Source organism: Meriones unguiculatus, chromosome 17 (genome assembly GCF_030254825.1).
Source record: "Meriones unguiculatus strain TT.TT164.6M chromosome 17, Bangor_MerUng_6.1, whole genome shotgun sequence".
Taxonomy (NCBI): Eukaryota; Metazoa; Chordata; class Mammalia; order Rodentia; family Muridae; genus Meriones; species Meriones unguiculatus.
The window spans coordinates 95867019-95891782 of NC_083364.1; the positions used below are offsets into that span (position 1 = coordinate 95867019).

General features: G+C 55.5%; 2 protein-coding genes across 8 annotated transcripts in view; one reads left to right on the forward strand and one right to left on the reverse strand.

Annotated features, from left to right (window-relative positions):
* The window catches only part of Sim2 (SIM bHLH transcription factor 2), a 35985-nt gene extending 17225 nt beyond the window's left edge, over positions 1-18760 (forward strand). The window contains 10 exon segments of the mRNA XM_060370776.1: positions 175-283; positions 1899-1984; positions 3914-4113; positions 8864-8970; positions 13483-13630; positions 15327-15495; positions 15876-15943; positions 15945-16056; positions 16058-16283; positions 18254-18760. Coding sequence (XP_060226759.1) covers positions 175-283; positions 1899-1984; positions 3914-4113; positions 8864-8970; positions 13483-13630; positions 15327-15495; positions 15876-15943; positions 15945-16056; positions 16058-16283; positions 18254-18618 — 1590 coding nt within the window. The 3' untranslated portion in view covers positions 18619-18760.
* A 3141-nt stretch (positions 18761-21901) lies between these two features.
* Positions 21902-24764, reverse strand: part of Hlcs (holocarboxylase synthetase) — a 159072-nt gene continuing 156209 nt past the window's right edge. For all 7 annotated transcript variants that reach the window (XM_060370778.1, XM_060370777.1, XM_021657166.2 and 4 more), the window contains one exon: positions 21902-24745. In XM_060370778.1, coding sequence (XP_060226761.1) covers positions 24574-24745 — 172 coding nt within the window. In that variant the 3' untranslated portion in view covers positions 21902-24573. The remainder of the gene's footprint in view (positions 24746-24764) is intronic.

Consider the following 24764-nt stretch of genomic DNA (forward strand, 5'->3'; position numbering starts at 1 on the left):
TGGGGCGGGGGCACAGTTCAGAGCTCTTTGCATCTGGCCAAGGTGCGAGCTTCAAGAAGGGGCCAGAGTCCTGTCCCTGCCCCCGTGAGCCATAGCACCCTGACCTGTCCTTGCCCCTTGCGCCCGCGCTGGAGAGACGGACGGACGTGCGTCTGACCCTCCCCTCCCCTGCAGGTGGAGCTCACGGGGAACAGCATCTACGAGTACATTCACCCTTCGGACCACGACGAGATGACAGCGGTCCTCACGGCCCAGCCTCCACTCCGCCATCACCTGCTGCAGGGTCTGTCCTCCGGCACAGGGAGCCGGCGTGGGCCACGGCCACTCTCTTCCCCTACCCTCAGGGTTTGCTTCCCACACTCGCAGCATCGGAGCAGTGTGTGTGTCACACGCTCAGGCCTCGTGCTGCTTGCTCGCAGTGGCATGGAGCTTTGGGCACGCCGGCCGAGGGCTCTTCCCCACTTGCGGTGACAGTTATGCCTTCCCTATCATGTGCTGTAAGCTGCTCAGCCTCGGGTCACAGGCTGCTGCTTCAGAAGCCCAGGGCAGCCCGTCCTGAGGCTAGACCTGCTGCTTCTGAGGATGGAACCTGGGACTGGAGAATTCGAGATAGCAGGGGAAATTATGTCTGTGTAATTTCGGCGCAATTTAGCAATTCACTTGCATGTGACTGGAGACTTTCTTTTTTCAAACGATTCATTTATTACTTACAGAGCATTCCGCCTTCATGTGTGCCTGCACACCAGATCTCACTGCAGACGGTTGGGAGCCACCATGGGGGTGCTGGGAAGTGAACTCAGGACCTTTAGGAAGAACAGTGTTCTTAACCTCTGAGCTTTCTCTCCAGCCCAGAGGCTTTCAACCAGGATGGAGTCATTTGAAGCCTGGCTTTGCTGTCGCTGACATTACAGACATTTAAAACCATCTATGTGGTGGATACTTGGAAACTTTCTGAGTGATGAGGCCCACGACTGAATCTTAATTTAACAGAGTAGATAGATAGCTATATTCATATTGCCATGCTTAAATATTTTGGCATTCTTTACCCACGTAGCTGGTTTCTTTCATAATCTGTTTTATGCATTTGGAAGTATTCTGAGCAGGGACTTTAGGTTGTGTGCCATGGCACAGATTGGCACAGAAGCCCTGGGCATCACACATACGCCTCCTTAAGTTACAATCACGATGAGTGCTAGGAAGACACACGGCGAATTGGGGGGCCATGCCTTTCAACTCCCCCCGGCAGCCCTGTGAGAGATGCCCCATGACTAATGTAGCACCTGGGGCTACAGTTCCCTGCTTGGCCAAACTTTCCCTCTGTGAGGGCTGAAAAGGGAGGGGATAAACCATCTGCTGATGGTTCAGCAGGGAAGGGCTGAGTCGGAAGGGGGAGCCCTGCATGGATGGACTTGGGAAAGGGTGTTGGAAATCACCACCTTACCGAGCTATGGTGTCCCAGCGCCCGCCATGTAGCCGGCAAGATGTGAACATGTCTGGCCCCCCTGCCAGGGACAGGCGCTCTGTGACTGGCATTGGGTATCTGCTGCCTTGAAGGAAGTTAGATGTTTCCGGGCCTTTCCAGCAGCTCCCCTGGCTCCCAGTCCCTCTCTGGCATGCAAGAAGGAAGGTCCAGTTCTTTCAGGCTGACCCCACTGGTTTCCAAGGTTCTTGCTATGGCCATGCTTTTCTTTAAGTTTTGGAAACTGTACAAGATGGACAAGGTCTCTTGCCCTGCCCACTCAGACTTTGGTTGTTGGCAGAGCTCTTGCAGGGTCTGTCTGGCCTTGGTGAGGGGGCAACTGGCTGCTGTGTCTGCCCTGGGGGTTTGCTGGTGCAAGGTGGGAGGCCGGGGGAAAGCAGTCGGGACAATTCCTGTCTCATGGTGCCTCTGCTTTCAGAGTACGAGATAGAGAGGTCTTTCTTTCTTCGAATGAAGTGCGTCTTGGCAAAAAGAAATGCAGGCCTGACATGCAGTGGATACAAGGTACGCTGGGCTCCTGGTGGGAATGGCCGGGCCTTCACTGGGTAGCTTATATTCTGCTTCAAGTGGGAACACTCCAGGCAGGAGAGAGGGTGGGGGAGTCCACGTCACCTCTGCCAGGACAGAAGTCTTGAGCAAGGCTCAGGGTGGATCACGAGTCCAAAGACCTGGCGCTTTAGACAGAGGTTCCAGGCTGGCTGGATTTCCTCACGTGAGACCGGGATTGTGGCAGCTTAGCATGGACTTTTGTCCCTGCATCCCTGTTCCACTCTGCAAGCCACAGGCCAGCATCGATGGGCTCTCCCTGGGCTTGCTGAGCGTGCGTCCCCATTCCTGGGCAGGGTTCCAGAGCAGCCTGGAGCAGCTGCCTCACAGAGATGCTGCTCTTACCTCTGGAGTGTTCACGTGAATCCGGTCCCTATGATGGCATTTCACAGTGATCACCGAGGCCCTCCCAGGTGCCAGGCGGTGCCCTGTCTGTGCCACCTCATCCGGTTGGCCATCCTGGCCCTCTGAAGGGAGTAACGCTGGCCTTGGGGGGCAAAGGGAGAAGGGACAGCATGCCGAGCTGAGCGGCACAGCTGCGGCTTCTTAGCCCAGCCTGTGGTTGAACTTCTGTGCTAGATATGGCCACTTGCTGAGGGTAGTTCCAGTGTCTAGGTGTGTATCAGCACGTGACTAGTTGGCGATACTGCACCTCAGTGTTAGAGACAGTAGTTTCCAGGTGGGAGGGCAGGTTGGGGACCACCAGGCAAGACCCTTCACTGGCTTCCTCACCCTCTCCCAGGAGCCCCCTGTGCTGGGGCATGGTGCCATGAGCTGCGCAGCTGGGCGGTCACCCTTTGTGCTTGCCGCTTGGAAAAGGAGGGCCGTGGTTTTGGGGTGCTATGAGGTCTTTTGGAATGCCCCTCTCAGCCCAGCGTCTTCAGCTGCCTGCTTTTTCAGCCAGTGAGCCTTTCCTTTGACCTTGGCCTTAATCCCACGCATCACTTTTCTATTTTGAAGTTACTTTTTGCACAGCTGGGATTAAACCTAGAGCCTCAAACACGCCAGGCAAACACTCTAAGACCAAGCTCTCCCAGTGCTCGGGAGGCAGAAGCAGAAGGATAAGGTCAAGGTCATACTCCATTAGGTTGTGAGTTTAAGCTAGCCCAGGCTGCAGAACCTGGTACAGGTGTGTGTGGGTGGGAGGGGAGGGGGACAGAGCTAAGGGCTCAGGTGGCCACTGGCATAACAGTCACGGTTCTTGCAGGGGTGTCAGAATGGCAAACATACTGACCCATGGGCGGAAGGTGGTTCTGGTGCCTCCAAGTGCCTCACATGCCCCGGGAACTAGGCGTCTCTCCGGTTTTGTTCTCGAACTGTCACCTGGAGAGACTGCACAGGACTGGCGGTCCAAACTCAGTACCGTTATCAAAACCTGAATTGTGAACAAATTAAAAGTTAACACATTGGCCTGGAGAGGTGGCTCGGCTGAACGAGTCCTTGCCCTCCAAGGATAGACATCTGAGTTTGGACCCCCAGCACTGGCCAAAAATAATTGAAATAAATAAAAATTATAATTTCCTGGAGTGATAAGAGTGTATTGGGTGATAGAAACGTCAGGTTTATCCCGTGAAGCTGGAAAGCATTTGCAGGAGGCAGCTGGTCCCCTAGCTTTATTTGCTGTGCTCTCGAGCTTACGTCCATCTTGTGTCACTGAGCCTGAGTCTGTGGCTTCCCTCCTACTACCTGGCCAGGTGAGAAGCCATTGTTTCTGACAGTGTTTCCTAAGAGAGACACAGACCTTCCTCCCGAGCAGGGAATCGGGCTTTTATCGGCGTGCTGATTTTATAGTTCCACAATAACTGGACTGAGGAATGCTCTCGCATTTGAATAAAAACAACCAAGCCGAGCGCAGCGGTGCCACTGAGCGTGCGCCCTCCTTCCCAGGTTATCCACTGCAGCGGCTACCTGAAGATCAGGCAGTATGTGCTGGACATGGCCCTGTACGACTCCTGCTACCAGATAGTGGGGCTGGTGGCCGTGGGCCAGTCGCTGCCACCCAGCGCCGTCACGGAGATCAAGCTGCACAGTAACATGTTCATGTTCAGGGCGAGCCTGGACCTGAAGCTCATATTCCTGGACTCCAGGTGAGCGCCCCTCACCGCCACCACATGGTGCCCAGTGGTGGGAACCCACCCTCACGAGTGAGGGAAACTACAAGAAGAAAGACCTGCCACAGGTGTGGGTCAGCGAGGGGGGTAGCCGTGAAGGGAAGGAGCTCACAGCGGAATCACGATGCAAGGGCTTTTAGTTACCTAACATCCCAGTCATCTTACAAGTTTGTGATGAGAATACATGCTATGGTGTAAGAGGACCCTTCCTTCCTTCCTCCCTCCCTCCCTCCCTTCCTTCTTCCTTCCTCCCTCCCTTCCTTTCTTCTTTCCTTCCTTCCTCCACTTCTCCTCTCTCTTTCTTTTGAGACGGGTTTCATGTAGCCCAGGCTGGCCTCAAATTCACTATTTACCTGAGGATGACCTTGATCCCGCTGCCTCTTCCTCCGTTGCGCTAGGATGGCGGGCACCTACCTACCGTCACATCTTGTTCTCTGTTTGTCTTTTCTGAAAGCCCATAACTTGGGTTCTCCCTCATCTTTGCTCCACACTGGCAGGACTTGAAACAAAAGATCTTCCAGTCTGAACCTTGGGTGAAGTTCCTACCTCTGTGATGGCCACAGAAGTCAGTGGTGGGGAGGCTTGACTCCAGCTTGTGGGTACCTTGTCGGTGTCTAGGCTGGGGGAGGGAGGGTGAAGGCACAGAGACACGGCTTTTGCTTCAGGAGGCCTTGCTGGAACAGCCTCTGACCTTACCCAGAGTGCGTCAGGTCTCCAGTTAGATGTTTTTATCTATTTTATTGCCCTGGCTGTCCTGTAGACCAGGCTAGCCTCGAACTCACAGAGGTCTGCCTGCCTCTGCCTTCCCAAGCGCCGGGACTAACAGCATGCACTATCACACCTGGCCTTGGAAATTTACTATTTGATAGCTGGTAGCTATGTTTCATGGGACACCTGAAGTGTTTTGATACTGGCGTGCCACACATTCTGGAATGATCTGGTCTCCACGGATGTTGAGGCCTCAGCTGTTGGCTTCTCCCACTGCCTTTTAGGAAAAGCTCTGTCAGCCATGTTTACCCCTTGATACTTGAAGAGGAAAGTAGACAACAGGTGTGGGGCAGTGGGAAACTCAAGCCTCATATATCTGCAAGGTCGTGCTGCTGCTTGGCTTGGGGGTCCCTTGGCTGCACAGGCCAAGGTCCTTTAGGAACCCTAGGATCCAAGCAATCCTCCTGCCTCACGGAGAAGCTGTCACTACAGGCCTGTGCCACTATGCTGGGCTAATGATTGTTTTCTGTTCAATTTTTTCAATAGCAAAGACTCACCCTTAATTCTACAACTTGTGAGGCTGAGGCAGGAGAATTACTATAAGTTCCAGGCTAACCTGAGGCAGATTCAAAGCCAGCTTGGGCTACAGAGTGAGGATGTCTCAAAGCCAAAGAAAACAAACAGCTTGTAAAGAAAGGAAAAATAAAGCATTAAAATATCCATAGAATTGATCATTTTACCCACTTAGTGATTCTTACTGGGAAGAGATAAAGCCGTCTGGCCCAGGACGGGATGTGAGCTGTGAAGTTAGTCAGGATTGATTCTCCTGTTCCTCAAAGACGTTCAAAGGGCCGAGAAGTGAGAGATGCCATCACAGAAGGTACAGCGTCTCTCTAAAATCCCAAGCAAAAAGTAAATGGAATCCATTGGCTAGCACCTTCCGGGATGGCTGAATGCTGGTCAGTTCTGTGTTTCCTGCAGAGGTAGAGACTGCAGGTTGTGGGCATGAGCTGTGTCAGATCTGGGGGTGGGAGCACTTCTGGAAGCAGGCCGGATGAGGGCTGTCGGGGTCATGACTGAATAGTACAGAGGAAAGAACTGGTTTCTTCCCCCCTTCGCCTCTGTCTTAGAGTTACTATGGCTGTGACAAGTCAGGGTGACTGAAAGCAAGCTGGGGGGGAAAGGATGTATTACATTTCCACAGCACTGTGCATCACTGAAGGAAGTCAGGACAGGAACGCCAACGGGGCAGGAGCTGATGCGGAGGCCATGGAGGGTGCTGCTCATTGCCTTGTTTCACTTGGCATGCTCATCCTGCTTCCTTATAGACCCCAGCACCAGCAGCCCAGGGACAGCAGCACCCACAATGGCCAGGGCCCTCTTCTACCAACCACTAATTGAGAAAATGCCTCCAGCCGGATCTCATGGAGGCATTTTCTCCGCTGAGGCTCCCTCCTCTCTGATGTCTCTAGCTTGTGTCAAGTTGACACAAAACCAGCCAGCTTGTATTTCTCAGCCACTTCCAGAGAAACCCCCAAGAGACCCACTGAATTCTCTGAAAGAACAGAGAAAAGGCCACATCTCTAGAGGAGCGACTGGACGTCTTTCCCAGTTGCTCAGCTCACGGCACCGTGAAATGTGGAAGGTCTTTTCAGGGAAGGGTGGAGGCTTCATGGAAGCCGGGCTGCTGTCATGAAGAAGACCCTTAGTGGGGCCGGGACCCTTCACAGTCACTTGCAGTTCTGTGCTGGGCTGGAGCCAGCCCTGTGAGGACAGCAAGAGCCAGGTTAATGCTGTTCCGGCACCCAAGCCCCAGGGGCTTCAGCGGGGAGGGTGTTGTCCTGAGCTCCCCCGAGCCACAGGAGCGAGGGTGGTGGGCTTTGGGGAGCAGCTGCTGGCTGCCCACACAGCACAATCCCAGCACATTTGGGTCTTCGAGGGCTTTGTGATATCTACTTTGAAACTGCAGCTGGTACTTCAGCCAAGGCTGGGTGAGGCCAGAGATGTCTGGGCTGTGGCACGTCCCTCTGACAGGGCTACAGACGCTGGAGGTTTGAACATACCTGGGAGGTTTGGGCATCCTGCCAAGACTTTCCCTACCCTTTAATTTTTAAAGTTGGTGAATAGTTTAAGGAGAACTTGGTGCATGAGTTTCTGATTTTTCAACACATTTGAACCCTTGCTGTATTAGCTCAGTGGCCCAGAAGCCTGCAGAGATGTGTGGGCTGTCTTTACCATCCTTCCTCAGTCAGACCCTATTGGGTTTGCAGTCCTAGGGGACCTCTGGACAAGTCTGTAGAGCAATGAACGACCAGAGCAGGAGCCAGAGGCAGCCCCAGACACTCTCCTGGAGCCCTGTTCCCTCCCACTGCAGAGGAACACCATTGGAACACATGTGCCAAACGGAAGAGCCATTCCAAGGAAGTCAGAGGCCCTGAGAGATGTGTGATCCGGGCCTGAGGAGATTACAGAATGAAAGCAGGGTCACGTTTCTGTTTCTGTCTGTGGCTAGCATTTCCCAGCTGGCAAGCAGGGCCGTCAGTGCCAGCCTCCTTCATCAGCCCCAACCCCTCCACCATCTCCAGCCTGACTCCTCCCCGCTGCCAGGTGGCCCTGGGGATCCTTTCTTCTGCTCTTTCATCTGTCCTTAAATATCTGTCACTGACATGCTTAGGCCACCTACCTCTTTTAAGGACACGGTTCCCAGCTTGGCTGGCCCAGTCTACAAAGCTTGCCACACAGCACTTCCCTCATGGAAAGGCAGCCCACAGCGGTACCTACGAGGGCTTAGCTGCCGACAGCCACTTCTCTTCACTGCGCTGAGGTGGGAAATTAATACGTCTGGGGCTCGTTGAGGGTAGAGGGGTCATGTCGCAGGCACACTGGGGAGGCCGTTCACCCCTCAGGAGAAGTGATCCCCATCTTCCAGCCAGAACTTTTTCAGCCCTCGCCCTGTTTTCTGGAGGGGCCTAGGGCTAATCCTTCGCGGAGACCAGGCTTAAACAGTTACCCTGTAATCCTTGTTAGTAGGAACCACCCGACTCTCAGATCCTGAGACGACGCCCTGGGTAACAGTGCCCAGCGTAGAACAGCCATTTAAGCAGCAAAGCCAAGAAGAGGAAGCCGCGTCAGACCCCACCAACAGACAGGCGCACAAACAAACGCACTCTCAACACGAAAGAGAGCGGTACTCAGTGGCAGGAAGGGGTGTCTGGGCACACACCACCGATGGCAGTGACCTTCAACATGTGGCTCGCACGTGGCATCGTTCCAATTTAGGATGTACAAGTTCAGGGAGGCAGGAAGCCGACGGGAGGCCTGGGCCAGAACTCAAGGCCCGGTGATGTTAGGGGAAGGAAGACTGAGATGTGATGCTTTGAAGGTGAGGAGGGATGAGGGAGTGTGGGAAGGTGATCATCTTACAGTGTGATCACCTTTTAACTGCCAAAGCATGCGCACAGGAAGGTAAGATAGTAACTACTATGGGATGGGTAGATTGTTAGGCTTGAACAAACAAAGGATCGGGGGAGAAGCTCAGAAGGCAGTGTCTGTGTAAGCAGGTCCTGGAGCCACGCACAAAAGCCCCTCCTGGCTGTGCGGCCTACCACCCCAGCACTGGAGGGCAGGAATGGAGGATTGCCTGCATTAACCCACACATAGAATGAAACAGAACCCGGGGACAGTCTCCCCAGGCCCCCAGGGCTCTTCCCCACCACACAGCTTGTTTCCGTGTGTGTGTCAAAGCTCTCCCACAGACAGGCAGGGTTCGAGAACAGCTCCACCGCTGAGCCAGCTCAGACCCACTTGCAGAAACAGTTCCAGAACACTCTTGCTCACAGTTCTACATCCTGCCCCAAGCTGGAGTTCAGAGGCTTTCTTCCTGCAGAAAAGATCTTTCTAAAATCAACAGCCCCCACCCCTGGGCCTCTTTGCACTTGATTAGTTGGCAAAGCAAACACCGGTGTAAAGGAAATTGCCCAAGTGCCACTTGACTCACGGAACCGTGGTCCTTCCACAGGGTGACGGAGCTTACGGGCTACGAGCCACAGGACCTGATCGAAAAGACACTATACCATCACGTGCACGGCTGTGACACCTTTCACCTCCGCTATGCGCACCATCTGCGTGAGTACAGACCACTGGGCCAGGGGCAGCTAGCCAGGGCGGAGGCGGCAGGGACAGGCAGGAGGCAGCAGGGACAGGCAGGAGGCAGCAGGCATATGTGTGAATCAGGAGGTCCCGCGTGGCTTCCTTTGCCTCTTGCTAGCACTGGCCCCTGCTGCCTGTTCCCTGCCATGCACAGGCATGGTATCAGGGACAATGCCAGCTTCCGGTGGCCTGGATTCTAGACTGTGGCCTGGCTCACCTACAGGAGCTGGGCTCCAACCATGAATGCCAGCAGCATTGGTACAGCAGCAGCCCAGAGCCCTCACTGTGCGTGGCCAGTCCTGGGACACTCAGCGGGAGGCAGGGGGCTGGCAGGCTGGGGGCTTCCAGCTGGGGCCTGGCTTATATCCCCGGGTTCTGCGCCTGTTTTGTTCTGGATCAGCTGAGGGGTGTTAGAGGACGTTTGCTGATGTCCCTGGAGGTGGCTGGAAGATCCAGCGGCTGCTGTGAAGATATTGGCTGTGCAGTGTGACAAGGGGTTGGTGACTAGGATGTTATTTGGGCTTCTCTCCACCCCTCACGTCTTTATGGAGATCTGCCATGACCAGATCCCTTGCCCCTTGAAGAGTTAAGGACAGTGTGTGTGTGTGCATGCGTGTGCGCCTGTGTTCTGTGCACATGGCTGTGCACAGAGGTGAAAGCCAGAGGTCTCATGGGAATTTTCCTGTCTCCAGATGTTGCCAGGCGTGAGGGAACTCTGCCGGGATCATTGTCGGCAGACAGAGCAGACTCAGGCCCTGGGGTCCGTCTCCATTGGGATGGTCCAAGGCATCTTGATTTTTGTGGCTATTGTTTAGACAGGGTTTCTCTGTGTAGCCCTGGCTGTCCTGGAACTCACTCTGCAGACCAGGCTGGCCTCAGCTTGGATCTGCCAGCCTCTGCCTCCCTGCTGGGATTAAAAGCGTGTGCCTCCCAGCAAGGCATCGTATCTATAGAGAAAGTTTGTGACCAGTTTGGGATACAATAGACCTTGTCTCCAAAGGAAAGTGTAGGGACCCCACTGGCTGCTGCTCTCAGTCCTGGGGTGCTCTGGGAGCCAGGGGAAACCCCGGCCTCAGATCTAACAAGGTAAAAGGGGAAAGGGTGTCCACCATTTCTCCGGCAGTTCCTGTAGTTCCCGCTGAGAACTGCCAGCGAGGATGCTAATCCCCTGACTCATCCCACGTCTGGTCAGGGTGGGCTCTGCCTGTGCAGGGTCTGCAGGAGGAGAGCAGGTGCCAGCAGCTGGACGTGGCTGCCGGCCAGCACGGAGCACTGTCTCAGTCCTCCTCAGGCTCCTCCTCAGCTGCCTCCCACTCTCTCTTACACAGAAGTAATGCTTCTCCCGGGGGCCTGTCACCTTCCCTGTCTGAGGTCCACGTTGGCTCGCAGGGCATCCTCACAGCCATCCTCATAGCCATGCCCCCACTTCTGCCCAAGGCTGCTGGCTCTCCTCTCATGGAAGGGAGGGCCCTTCTACTCATGACGTGTAGATCCTGTGGGGACAAATTGACCTTTCCAGGGTGGCATGACAAGCCACAACTGGCCAGGCAGCCCCAAGAAGAGGCTGCGTTTCTCCACAGTTGTGAGGCTTGACGTCCAGGATGTCGGCGCTGGTTCCTGCTGAGGCCTCTCTCCTTGGCCTCTTCCCCTGTTCTCACGGGCTCTGCCCTCTGCCTGTCTGTTCCCAGGGTCCCGTTCTCTTACAAACACTCTGGTCATAATAGGGCAGGACTGACCCTGTGACCTTCTGTCACCGTATTTACCTGTATTAGGCTCTGTCTCCAGAGAGTCATGTTCTATGGTAGGAGGTTCAGCTCATGAAGTGTGGACAACACAGTCAGCCTGCAGAATAGACATTCTTTGATAGTCTGCGATCCCACTTCAGCTGTGGGTGCAGGCCCTTCTTGTAACTTGGTAGGAAAGGTGACGTAAGGATGTCACTTCCCATGACATCACAGGATGGGAAAGGAAATGAAGCAAAGGAAGCACTACAGATACACACACCCTACAGCCTTGTCCATGCTCAGCACCCTGGATCCCACAGGCCAAGGAAATCAGCTGAGAAGCCAGAACTAAGCAGAAGATAGGTGAAATGGTGGTCCTGCAGCAGGGCTGGTTGAGAGGATGGCTGTCACACAGCAGGGTCAGAAGATGACTGTTACAGTAGCAGGGTCAGAGGATGACTGTCACACAGCAGGGTCAGAGGATGGCTGTCACACAGCAGGGTCAGAGGATGGCTGTCACACAGCATTAGGAAAGATGGCTGTGACTTCTGGGTGAGGTGCCTGTTACATGGCTGATAGAAAACACTTTTCCATGTTAAACCAAGCAGCCGATGGTTCACCCTTTGTTAGGACTTTCGACGATGAGGAAACCCAGTCAGATAAGGACGTGTGTGGAGCCCATCTACTGCCACAGTTCCTCACAGGAATGGTGAAGCCTTGGTGACTGTGCTTGTCCTTCAAATGAGGAAACTGAGGCACAGGCTGGTTAGGAGTAGATCACAGTTTGAGTGGGTGTGTGCCCACAGGAGGGTTTTTAAAGTTAGGATTACACTCTCTCATTTCTGAGCTTCTTTCCATTGCACCAAGTGCATTCTCCAGTGTCACAAACCCCTGTCAATCATTTCTGTGTCAGCACAGAGCCCTCCCCAAGAACACACAGGAAGCCCTTGAAGTCGCCACAAGATTGCACCGAACCTTCCCACACACCAGTCTGTTCACGTCATCCCAGACCCCGGCCCTCCAGGCCCCCGACCGCCTGCCAGCAAGCTCTCTGAGTTGTCCCCCCTCGTCCTGGGACAGTTCCCCCAGATCAGCTCTGTCGCTGCTGCCCTTTCCCTCAAACGCGTCACACAGCACATGCTCAACCTCTAAGGTCTCGGCGGCTCGGCCACAGTGCAGCTCACTGTGGTGTGACCTCAGAGCACTGCCACACTCCCTGCCTGCCTGCCCTGCCCTCTGGACCCCGAAGCCACCGTGGGCTTTGGCTCTGTGGATGTGCCTGTCGTGGGCGCCGCACACAGACAGACACACGGCATTCGCTTCGTCCTGACCCGCCTTGAGTCAACGAGCCGAACGTTCACTCCCTCTTCCCTTTTGTGTTTAGTCTTTGTTATTACTGTTTGTGCATCTCCTCGGATCACACTGCCTCTAGGTCTAGATGCTTTTATTAATCATGGTGGAGTCTGTGTGTGTGTGTCTGTATCATCTGTGTGTGTGTTGTATGTCTGTGTGTGTAAGTCTGTGTCTGCTTGTGTGTGTGTGTCTGTTTGAGACATGGTCTCACATTGTAGTTAGTCTGGTATTTATTCTGTAGTCCACACTAGCTTCACCCCTGTGCGATCCTCTCATGTATGTAACTACCACACCTGGCTGGGTAAAATGCAGCCGGTTCACGGCACATGTCTTACTTAGGAAGCAAATATTTCAGAACAAGTCACAGACATTGCAGAGATGTTAGTGCCTCCAACAATCTTTTGACCGTCGATCTGCACAATTTCCCGGATGCATCACAATGTCTTGAAGCAGTTTTTACTGCGGCTGACACAGATCTGTGAGCAGCAGAGAGAGCCTGGGGCGTGCTGGGCAGACTGGGGTCTCAGTCCTCAGTGTGAGGACTGAGTTTGTGTGGCTTCTCGGTGTGTGTGTGTGTGTGTGTGTGTGTGCGTCCTTTCATACCAGCTAGCCCCAGAACAGCCTCAGCCTCGGCTTCTCCCCCATCTCTGCTGGGTGGTTCTCAGGTTGGCCCAGGCCAGCCTTGAGGCGCAGGAGTGTTCTAGAGCCGGGGGTGCGTGTGCTCAGCCTTCTGCTCGCCTGGCATGTCCAGACTTTCCTCCGTGTGCCCGCTTGAGAGCTGCAGGTGGTGGTTTACAGGCTCAGAGAGGCTTGGGGGCTGCCCAGCTGCCCAGTGCTTGCACCCATGTGTGGAAGGTGGGCTCAGGGGCTCAGTTTTCAGGAGCAGCGGGCTTTCTGACATGAGCAACACAGGAAATTAACAGCCTGAGGAAAACAGGTAATTGGGAAGAAAATATAAACGGCCCTCGAGTAGGGAGTGGGCTCCCTGTGAACACACACACACACACACATACACACACGCACACATGTGCGTGCGCGCGCCCTGACAGATGGCAAGTGTCAGCACCGATCTTCTGTTCAAACAGCCAAGTCCCCTGCCTGTTTAGGGTTTGGGGGTTAAAACCCCCAAATTGGGCCACTTGGGATCCTAAAGAGCTGATGGGATTTTACTATCCATTGCTGGGGACATCATGGGCGTTTTTCTCCCATGAAAGCAGTGATGGTTAGTTAAACCAGGGCTCTTAACGAGGGCAACTAGGGCAGCTGCCCTAGGGACTCTGCCAAGTTGTAGGTGACATTCCTGTGTGTGCGCGTGTGTGCGCGTGTGCACGGTGAAAGCCTACCCAAGTTCTCAAAGGTGGGGGCAGGGCCTCGGGAGACTCCCCGGATTCACGTCACCCTGTGCTTGCAGTGCTCGTGAAGGGCCAGGTCACCACCAAGTACTACCGGCTGCTGTCCAAGCTGGGCGGCTGGGTGTGGGTGCAGAGCTACGCCACCGTGGTTAACAACAGCCGCTCCTCCCGGCCGCACTGCATCGTGAGTGTCAATTATGTCCTCACGTAAGTCAGCGCCTTTGTTTCTCCTTCTCTCCCCCGCCCCTCCCCGGCCCTCCTCAGCTCCCGGACCTGGCTCCCTCCTCATTTGACTGGAATAAACTAGTCAGTTGGGGTTCCCAAACGTTAACCTGTGCCAGGGGGTGGCGACAACGGTGACAAAGGAGCCCCAGGGTGTAGCCTAGACCCTCGTGCAGATCCCGGGAGAGGGATGCTGTTCAAGGAGGGTGGGCTCATGTTTGGGGTCAGCCACACGCATCTGCCCCTCACATCACCTCCCATGTCTCTGTCTTCCCATGTTCGGCCCCAGCGACGGGGAGTATTCGGTCCTGAAAAACCCCGTGCTTGTGCTGAAAGAAAAACTGTTTTGAGCCAGAGCCTTGTCCTTGGCCAGGCGGGCCTCGACCTCATGGTCCCCCACTGGCCCCCACACTCTGGCCTTACAGGAGTGGCCTCCAAAGGCCTCTGATTTGCAAGTGTACAAGTCCAAAGGGCTAGCACGCGCCTCAGGAGGATGATTCTGCAAGAGTGTGTAGAGAGAATGCCTGTGGCCCTCAGTGCACCAGCAGGCTTAGCGGCAGCCGTGGGGTCCGGCTGAGGGAAGGCCACAGTGCCAACTTGGTTCTGCAGGCTAGACAGGAGGCCTGTGAAAGTGGGTGTGGTGAGGAGCTGCCCCCCCAGCTCACCCCCCAGCTCACCCCCAGGCTCACACCCCCCAGGATCACCCCCCCAGGATCACCCCCCCAGGATCACCCCCCCAGGCTCAACCCCCCAGGCTCATACCCCCAGGCTTACCCCCCAGGCTCACCCCCCAGGCTCACACCCCCAGGCTCACACCCCAGGCTCACCCCCCAGGCTCACACCCCAGGGTCATCCCCCCTTACACCCCAGGCTCACCCCCCAGGCTCACCCCCCCAGGCTTAACCCCCCCAGGATACCCCCCAGGCTCACCTCCCCCAGGCTCACCCCCCAGGCTCACCCCCAGGCTCACACCCCCAGGCTTAACCCCCCAGGACCCCCCCAGGCTCCCCCTCAGGTTCCCCCCCAGGCTCACCCCCCCAGGCTCACCCCCCAGGCTCACCCCCCAGGCTCAATCCCCCCGTTAGCCCCCCAGCTCACCCCCCAGGCTCACACCCCCCAGGCTCACACCCCAGGGTCACCCCCCTTACACCCCAGGCTCACCCCCCCAGGCTCCTCCCCAGGCTCACACCCCCAGGCCCACCCCCCTTAGGCTCCCCCCCAGGCTCACCACCAGTATCACCCCCCAGGATCACCTCCCAGGCTCACACCCCAGGCTCACCACCCAGGGTCACCCTCCAGGCTCACCCCCCAGCTCACCCCCAGGCTCACCCCCCAGGCTCATCCCCAGGCTCACCACCCAGGGTCACCCTCCAGGCTCACCCCCAGGCTCACCCCCCAGGCTCTAGGGCAGATCCACAGGGCCTCAGGGTCCCTGCGCTACTGCTCTTGCCTGTGCCTTGTCCACGTGTCCATGCTGTGGCGTGGTCAGGAGAGCCTCTGGGAATTGCTGACCAGGTTTGGGAAGGCATATCCGTTCCCTCCATTCTGAACCCTGGGTCAGCACCCTGGAGCCGCCGGTGGCCCGTGTCAGGACCTGGGGCCCTGGCAGCCAGCCCCGGGGTGCAGCGCAGGCTCCTCCACGCACGGCCTCGGGCTTGACTCACCTGCTCGTGCCTTCCAGAGATGTGGAATACAAGGAGCTCCAGCTGTCTGTGGACCAGGTGTCCACCTGTAAGTCTCAGGACTCCTGGAGAACCCCCGTGTCTACCTCACACGAGACCAGAAAGCCAGCAAAACCCAAAAGCGCGAAGATGAAGACAAAGCTCAGAATAAACCCATACCCCACACAGGTAACTCTCGCGAGCACTCACATGCACGGGCGGAGCGGGGTCTCCCTAAGGGCTCAGGGCGCCGGCCGTGAACTGTAAACATCTGTTCAGTGGCAAGAAAAATCCCACAAACATCTGTAGGATGATAGGTGTGCATGACCAGGTTTGGCTTTGGGCACCACCAAATGGAAACGGCCCCTCTACAGTGAGCTCTGGGGAGTGGCATATGTCCACAGCTTCCGGTGTGTGCTCAGCTTGGAGTGTAAGCTCTTTCCACTCAGGACCTCTCAGTGACACGGGGTCAGGCAGCCCAGCCTGGCGCAGGGAGCAGGTCCTGCCGTGCGGGGCGAGAAGCGGCCTCCCCGCGCGGTGGCCTCTCACTTGTCCCCCTTGCCGTGCAGCAGTTCGGCTCGTTCCAGATGGACAGACTGGAGTGTGGCCAGGTGGGGACCTGGAGAGGCAGCCCCCCCCCCAAGTGCGGGCCCCCCAGAGCAGCACCTGCACGCAGATGGCGGCGACCTCTTGTATGGGCCTCCCTACGGCCTCCCGTTCTCCTACCACTATGGACACTTCCCTTTGGACCCCCCCCGTCTTCAGCAGCAAGAAGCCAGGACTGCCCACCAAGTTCGGGCAGCCGCAAGGACCCCCGTGTGAGGTGGCACGCTTTTTCCTGAGCACGCTGCCAGCCAGCAGCGAGTGCCAGTGGCATTACGCCAACCCCCTTGTGCCCAGCAGCTCATCGCCAGCGAAAAACCTTCCCGAGCCTCTTGTGAGTGCCGGCCGGCATGGACATGTGCCAAACTATGAAGGTGGGTTCTATTTGCATGAGGGGGAGGGGAGGGGTTTAGCATCGCAGGGGTGGATGGAAAGAATCCTCGAACTTAGGGCAAATTGGCCTTTTCTGCTTCTGAGCAGGATTACCATGCCTCCTGCTGCCAGTCACGGCTTCACGGGAGCAGGACTGGGTTTCACATCTCAGGAACACAGGAGATGGCATAAAGAGGAGAGGGAAGCCGGGTGCCCAGACCCCAATTAACCCCTGGCCTTATTTATGCCCACACAGGGAGACAAAAGTGATCTCCAAACCCACTGCCATGTTGGCCAGCTCTCCAGCTGCATCGTCTTCTCACTGTACCCCAGAGTGAGTGAGAGAGACAGTAGTTCTGTCCCGGACCAGTTTCAAACCACAGGAAACAAGAGCAGAAGGTCCTGGCCTTGGGGCAGAGACAGTGAACAGGGAGCAGTTAGCATTGTTCTTCAAGCCTCGGCCTTTCTCTCTGTGAGATGGGCCCACAGCCTACTGAGCGCACTCCAGGCGCCTGGCACACATTGCTCCCACTCAGGCCTTTTAACTCGTGTTAGCTAGTGAATGGCGATGGACAGGTGAATGCCATGACAGGGCGATGACAGGGCACACCTAAGACTTCCACTTGTCACTAGCCAGTCATGGGCAGAGGAGGACAGTGAGGCCTGGGGGCTAGCTGTAAGCCAGTGCCGCCCAGACCAGTGACTCCTCAGAGCCCCAGCAAGCTAGGCAGATGGTGCAAGGACCCCTAAAGCGAGGGTAGAGCCACAGCAGGGTGCTCTGCCGGAGGAAAGCTGCCCTTGGCATTAAGCAGGTCCCGGAAGCATGCCCCGCACTCCTGTCTCTCTCCTTCTCTTATTTGCTTGCACCCTCACCTGTCTCTCCAGCTTGGCTCTGACTCCACATGTGACCACTCCACATTTCACGGCCAGGTCTGAGCAGAGGGACAATTACGGGGGAAACCGGGCCTCTGTGGACGCCAGGGGTACATGGTTTTCAAAAGCGCGATTTGGAAGAGAGCACACCAGCCCCTCATGCGCCCCGCCTCGGGCCCAGCCTTCCCCGGCAGCCTTGGGATGGCTGGGTCCCCAGCAGCCATCTGTGCAAGGCTGCCTCACAACTAGGAGAGTGTGAAGGGCCTTGTCAGCATCGGGGACAGAGGACTTCTCGGTATCTGAACACTGGCTAATGGCAGAACACAGAGTTGGACTTTCATTGCCTTCTTAAAGCGGGAGTGTTGGCAGCCATTTGCCTGTCACGTCTGATCAGGAAGGGGGTGGGGAGGCCCGAAGGTGCTAATTTGAGGCAATTTGCGACCAACTTCCTAGTCTTGGGTATTAAGAAAACAAGGGCGTCCTGGGAAAGCTCGGGGCACTTACTGAATGGGCATGGTTAATACTTTCAACTATGGACCTACTAAACAGCCCTGGGCCATCACACAGAGAGAGAGGGAGAGAGAGAGAGAGAGAGAGAGAGAGAGAGAGAGAGAGAGACAGAGAGGGAGAGAGAGGGAGAGAGGGAGAGAGACAGAGACAGAGAGAGAGGGAGAGAGAGAGAGAGAGAGAGAGAGAGACAGAGACAGAGACAGAGACAGAGAGGGAGAGAGGGAGACACGGAGGCACTGAGAAGAGGACCCTGCTTAGCGGCTACTCCCCTGCTGTCCAACAAGGGGTCCACTTGCCCCGCGTGGCTTTGGAGCAGCTTTTAATACCCATGACGCGCTGGAGCGTTTGGCTCTGTTACATCGACCTGTTGCTCACGGTGACTCCCACGGGTCCAGCGCGTTCCCAGCAGCGTCTGGGGTGCGCAGGGGTGGCTCGGATGGAGGGGGCCGGAGAGCGAGTGTGGCTGTGTGTGATGCGGCCCCCCCGGGGCGCCGTGCACGAGGGGGAAGGGCCTCGTGGCTCCGCACGGCGGAGGGCGCGTGTGCGGTCTCCCCGGGCACCCCTCTAACCTGTCGCTTGTGCCCCGCAGCGCCCAGGTTCGGCGACGACCCGGCCGCGCCCAGCTTCCCGAGCTGCGGCCACTACCGTGAAGAGCCCGCGCCGGGCCCCGCCAGGGCGCGCCAGGCGCCCCGGGACGCAGCCCGGCCGCCGCTGCCCCGGGGGCCCCCCGAGTGCTGCGCGCCCCCCGCGCCCGAGCCGCCCGCGCCCGCGCAGCTGCCGCTGGTGCTGCTCAACTACCACCGCGTGCTGGCGCGCCGCGGGCCGCTCGGGGCCCCCGCGCACCCCGACGCCGGCCCGCCGCGCCCCCGACAGCCCGGCCCCGGGGCCCCGGCGCCCGGCGCGCCCCGGCCGCGCTACCTGGGCGCCTCGGTCATTATCACCAACGGCAGGTGACCCGCTCGGCAGGGCGCCGCAGCGAAGCCATAGGCCAGGTCTTCTCTGGTTCCTTTTCTTTTTTTAAGACTCCCCCCGCCCCCCGCTCCCCAGCAAGGTCCCGCCGACGGGGGGGGCGAACTGTATATGCACGATATAAATTAATTTATACAGAGACAACTATTTTAATACAGCTCCGCAGCCGACTGTTTTACCTCCCGCCGCGCAGAGGGATGGGGAGAGGGACCGCCCATCCTCACCACGTCTGGAGGCCAGCCTGGCCCCAAGCTCCGCGGCTTCCAGGAATCCTGGTGTCCTCACCATGAGGTCAACCAAGCTGAGGCCCAACAGTGGGAACTCAAGGCATAGGATGCCACTTTAAGCCCCCCACCCCCACCCGCGCCTTGGCCCGCTGTTCCAGAGGGCGGGGACGGCGTGGAAGTCCCTTCTGCGTCCTTTTGGACTCTTCAGTAAGCTAAATGTTACCCTCGTAAAGTCCCGCGAACAGACAGCAGTTTCTGCCGCCTTTGAACCCACTCATGCACCTCCTTTTAAAATATAATCCTTTTAAAAACGTAAAAACCAACATAAAACCAACGTAAAAAGGCTAAGGAGGCGAACGCGCATGCCTACTGTGTGCGTGGGCCTGGGGTGCTTCAGAAGCATGTGGGCCAGCTCGCTTTCCCAGCCCTTAGGAACTCTTGCTGACACCCGCAAGCTGCACCTTCAAAATATGCAGAGTAGGCATTAAATGCGAAAAAAGAGAGAGAGAGAGAGAGAGAGAGAGAGAGAGAGAGAGAGAGAGAGATCTATACAGCAGGCACATTAGGAGGAAGACCTGTCCAGCGTGATGCCCGGGCCATGCCCCTCCGGCCCGCACAGCTCTGCCGTCCTACGCTCCTGTTCGGCAGGGACTACTAACGCCAAACTGCACGTGCAATACGGAAGCCTGCCGGGACCGCGCCTTGTGGAGGAAAAACATGCCGAAGGGATATAACGACCAGGGCGTGTGTGTAAGCGTTTTCTACATAGGGAGAGCTTCGTGCAGAACATGTCGTGTGACAGGTGAACGGAGACCCTTTTTATAAACGCACCAGCAGTGTTTAAAAATAAACTTCCATTACTTTTGTTTCACATTTATGATTCATTGACGGGTGTATGCATTTTTCTTTGGGGTCAATATTTAGGGCTGGGGATGAGCCTCGGTGGCCCAGCACTTGCAGGACAGGCATAAGATGCTGGTTTGAACCCACATGTGGACAGAAAAAAAAAATCACTATTCAAAAATTTTATCATGGCTCTGACCTGGACATCTGCCTTGACAAACATCTGCTTTGATTGCCACCTTTCAATTTCTATACATAGCAGAATACATGCACATACATGTTTTATGTGGGCCTGGCAGTGGTGGACCACACTTTTAATCCCAGCACTTGGGAGGCAGAGGCAGGAAGATCTCTCTGAGTTCCTCGGACAGCCAAGACTGTATACAGAGAAATCCTGTCTCAAAACACACACACGCACAAACCTAAACTCTTTACTTTGGGAACTCTCCCCACCTGTACGGAAAGTTCCACTTTTTTTTAAATTAATCCTTCTAGAATTAGTGGCATCGGGCACTCACGGTGTGAGCGTGGACGAGCCTCCCGAGTCACTCAGGGAGGGGCCCGCTTCTTCTCCACAGGAGTCCATGTGGAGGGTGCTCACACCCCTCGCCTGCGCCCAGCATGCCTCACTAGACGACCCGTGTCTGCAGGCAGCGACAAGCTAAGGTGCCATCTTTGGTGCTCACAAGTGCCACAATTAAGCCACGGTTCGTGGAAGGTCCACGTTTGATTTGTGGGTGTTAGCACCAACATTTTTTCAGTAAAGCACCATTTAGGCGCTTTTATGTCTATGTCAACCTGTACCCATGGAGGAGCAGGTCAGCAGGGAAGCTTACAGTGAGAGAGATGACCCAGGGACAGATTTCCAGATGACAATGTAAACAAGGAGTCTGTGTGTTCCTAAAAACTAAAATGCACATCAGTAAACATGTCCTTATTTGAGCAAACAGCACCAGTTGTCACAGCCTAAAACGGGAAGGTTGGTTCCTGGCAGAGCTGAATGGGCTTCCAGAGGTTACGGGTGCAGACAAAGTTGCCAAGCAGTTACCATGGCAACCCAACACTGTCATCCTCAAGATCGGTTATCAACTCTGTGAAGCTCTGACAGGGAAGAAGCGTTCTAATAATGCTGCCCCTCTTTCACAAAGGAAAAGCAATCAGAGTGGGCCCTACCTAAGGCCACCATGTTGACAAAAATGCCAGATCAAATGGGCTGGAGGCCTAAGTCCAGGACAAGCCTCAGGCGGCACCCCGTGCCCAGGGGCAGGAACTCCTTTATGCTCTGGGAAAGCCCTTCCATTCGCTCTGCAGAAACAGGAGGGGTGGGCGGGCCTGTTTCCCCATCCTGCCTCTCATCCTTCACAAGTCTAGTAGGCCAGACCTTCCTCCCCTGTACCATAAAGGTGTGTGTGCATGTGGTGTGGGTGCACGTGAGCTGTGTGTTTGTCTAACAGCCTACACATGTAAAATCTATCCATGTTTTAATCTATTAGAACCGCAGGTAGTGAGGGTAGAGTGTGGGAGTCGCTACAGATGAAGCAGGAGGAGAAAGACTTCTGGCTTGAAAAGTCTAGAGACTGGCAGCGTGTGCTCACCTACGAAGGAAGCCGGAGGCCACCCACCGTGTAAGCTCACTGACAGCGCAAGCCTCAAGCTGATCCAAACCCTGGCAGGGTATATGATGTTAAAATCTCAGGGGAAAAATATCTTTAATCAAGGTCGAGCAGTTTTCACAGAAGAGAAACCCTATAAGAACAAGGCTTGAGGTGTCCACTTTAAATCTCCCTCTCGGTTCAGTTAAAAGATTTGATTGGCTGGGCATGGTGGCACATGCTTTTAATCCCAGCGCTTGGGAGGCAAGACAGGTGGATCCCCCAGTTCGAGGCCAGCCTGGTCTATAGAGTGAGTCCAGGACAGCCAAGGCTACACAGAGACACCCTGCCTTGAAAAACAAACCAAAACCAAACTGTTTGTCCTTTGGGCCTGTGTGACCATTTCTTCTTTGTACCAGTAAGATTTCCTTTCTGGCTAAAAACTCAAAATACATAAAAACTCAGAAAACACCAGATTCCTGAATTCTTACACATGATCCTTCTGATAAAAGTATCAAACTATTAAATAAAATAGTGTGATCAAGAGGTCCTGATTACAGTGTAATGTAATGATGTAATAAATAATAAAACAAGAATGAGCCTAGGTCACAGTGAAAATCCTAGTTGTTTATTTTGGTAGACTTGCTTTATAGGCATTGGTTTAAAGTAATTCTTTTCAGAGAGGATTCTTTGAAAACCTAAAAAATAAGAAATAGCAAAGGTTTACATTTTTGTTTACTTCAAAGATGCATAGTGATGAGCCAGGAATGAGGGTGGACCACTTCCGGCTGGGAGGGAAGGAAGCAGGGCCCGGAAGTCCCCCTCTCGCACCCAGCAAGTGCCAGGTGAGCTGGGCCAGGGCACTCCCACACTGCTGGGAGGAGGGCGACCCCAGAGTCCCTCACCGGGTGTGACACTGCTCTCACCACAGGTCACGTCACTGCACACACTGGCAGTCACAGGGCACGGCCTGCAGTTCCTCACTGTCATGGCTCCCTCCTCGCTTCAGCTGAGCAAAACACCGCGCACCTTCCAGCACCCGGGGAGATGACCTGCCTGAGGCACACGCAGCGTCAGCGTCGCAGCGTCCGTAAGGCTCACGCAGCTCCTGGAGACCTCGGTGCTGAGCGTGTAAACAGCCCTGCGCACGGCAGGCACAGTGGTGGCCACGCAGCCTCCAGGGCAGAATGCTCTCCACAGCGTGGAGTCTCGAGTCTTTGGTTTGTGTGAGGCAAAGCCAGCTCATAGGGGACGCAGCTTCTGCTTTGAGGCCATCTCGTCTCTTTCAGGACAACGGGGCGTCATGTCTGTGTAGGCGAGAACACGCTGACAATCGCCATGCCGGACCAGACCATCTCCTGTCTGCTCGACGCGAGCACACTTCATTAGTTGTAACTTACAGAAAGGAAATGAAATGATAACATTTTTTTCCCGAAGTTGAACTTTCCAGAATAGGCCTTCAGCTTAAAATAAAACATAGCATGTTTTTCATTAAATAATCCCCCACAGAAATGTGAAATGGAATGGGGGCCGCCCTGAGAGACGGCCAGCCTCATGTTACAAAGTCTAGGAATGAGGTGCGCAACATCAGCCTGGAGCTCTTCGCTCCTGCTGACATCTTACAGACTCCTCTCAAGGGGCAGTCTTTTTGCAATTTTGGGGTGGTGTAGAGTTTTATTTAAACTTGCATGAATTAAAAAAATCTGAATATATATATATATATATATATATATTTTTTTTTTTTTTTTTGAGAAAAAAACTTTTCGGTCAGGATTTCTCTGTCGCCTTGGCTGTCCTGGACTCTGTAGACCAGGCTGGCCTTGAACTTACAGAGATCCACCTGCCTCTGCCTCCCTGAGTGCTGGGATTAAAGGCCTGTACCAACACAAACAGCTGAGAAAAAACTTTAATTGGAAGTCTTACAAAAAGTTTTAAGTTCTCTTACAGTTACACTCTCTCAAGCACACATCAGGTCGGGATAATTCACCGTGTTATTTTCGTCTGTGCTCGGCTGAGGACAGAGAGGGTTTTACACTGAAAACCTCAGGCTCCCGGAGCCGGCCTGACGACTTACAACCGGGATAAAGATGGCCTCGCTATGAAGACCGGGTCTTGTACACAACTCAGTGTTCGGTTCCGCCGTTTCCTTTCCCCTCGCTCGGGAATGCGAGGGAGGAACCGGCTCTTTAAGGCTGGGAGCCGTGGGTAGGAGCCACCTGCTCTGCAGAGACGGGAGGTAGGTGCGGAAGCCGGGGCACATCTGGAAACTCTAGTTCCTACAGGAGACTCTTAGCACAGCAGATTTTGAACATCTTTTAAAGCCACACACGCATGTATGTGCACAAGTGTAAACACACACACACACACACACACACACACACACACAATCAGATATGCACACAGGTCTCCAAATTGATGGCATTTAGTGTCAATACCTCCTTCTCTCATGACAACATGAGGAAATCGGGGCAGAGAATCGTGACCTAGTGCAGAGCTACACCCCCGGCCCTGCTCCAGGCTCTCGGGAATGCTCCACTTCTCACTTCTTTGGCTCCGAGAATCCCCGTCGTGTGGGCACGAGAGCGAGCTGTCTCCACGCCTGGGCAGCATCTGCCTCAGAGGAGGGTGCCGTCGCGGCCTGAGAGTCTACCGCCTGACTCGTGTGCTGGGGAGGAAGTGCCCGCTGCGCCGGCCGGGAAGAAACTGCCTTCGTCTGCGAGGTCACGCGACGGGCCGGCGAGCTCGTCTCCCGGGCCCCCAGTGCGGTGACAGCAAACACCACAGCGGAGAAACTTCCCGAAGCCCGCCTGACTAAGAAGACAACCCCAGAAACAAAACCGAAACCAGAGTCCAGACGCCACTGTGCTTCCGGGAGAACGGCTCCGGAGACGCGCCAGGCGGACCTCTAACTCAGCACTTGCTGTTTGCACGCCTCATCCGGGGCATTCGGTGTTTGCACAGTGTAGGGCCGAGGCCTTCACTCTTGGGAAACCACATCTCACGGTTAAATGCAACCCTCTGAAAACCCTTGTTTTCCCCAGTGAAAATAAATCCAAACTCCACAAAACCATAGGTATGAAAACAAAACAACAAAACCCAAACCTGGGGAGGGGGGCGGGGACCAATACCCTGATAGGATAACAAATGGCACTGGCCCACGACGCTGCATTCGCCTCCCAGGCCCCGGGCAGGAGAGGCGGCGGCCATGCAAGCCTGGGTCCCAGAAGCAGCTCCCCTCCTGCAGTGGCAGATCCGGCTGCTTGGGGACTCGCTGCTGGCTACTGCCGCTTGGGCAGGATGAGGTTTCTAAGCATGTCGAAGGAGTTGCCGTCCGGATGCACTGTCACAACCCCGCCGTCCTCCTGCAGCACCTGCAGGAACCCGGAGTCATCCAGCCCCACGATGGACACCCTCGGCCCCTCCTCGCCGCCCAGGCGGACTTGCTGGCCGCTGAAAACAAAGCACAGGA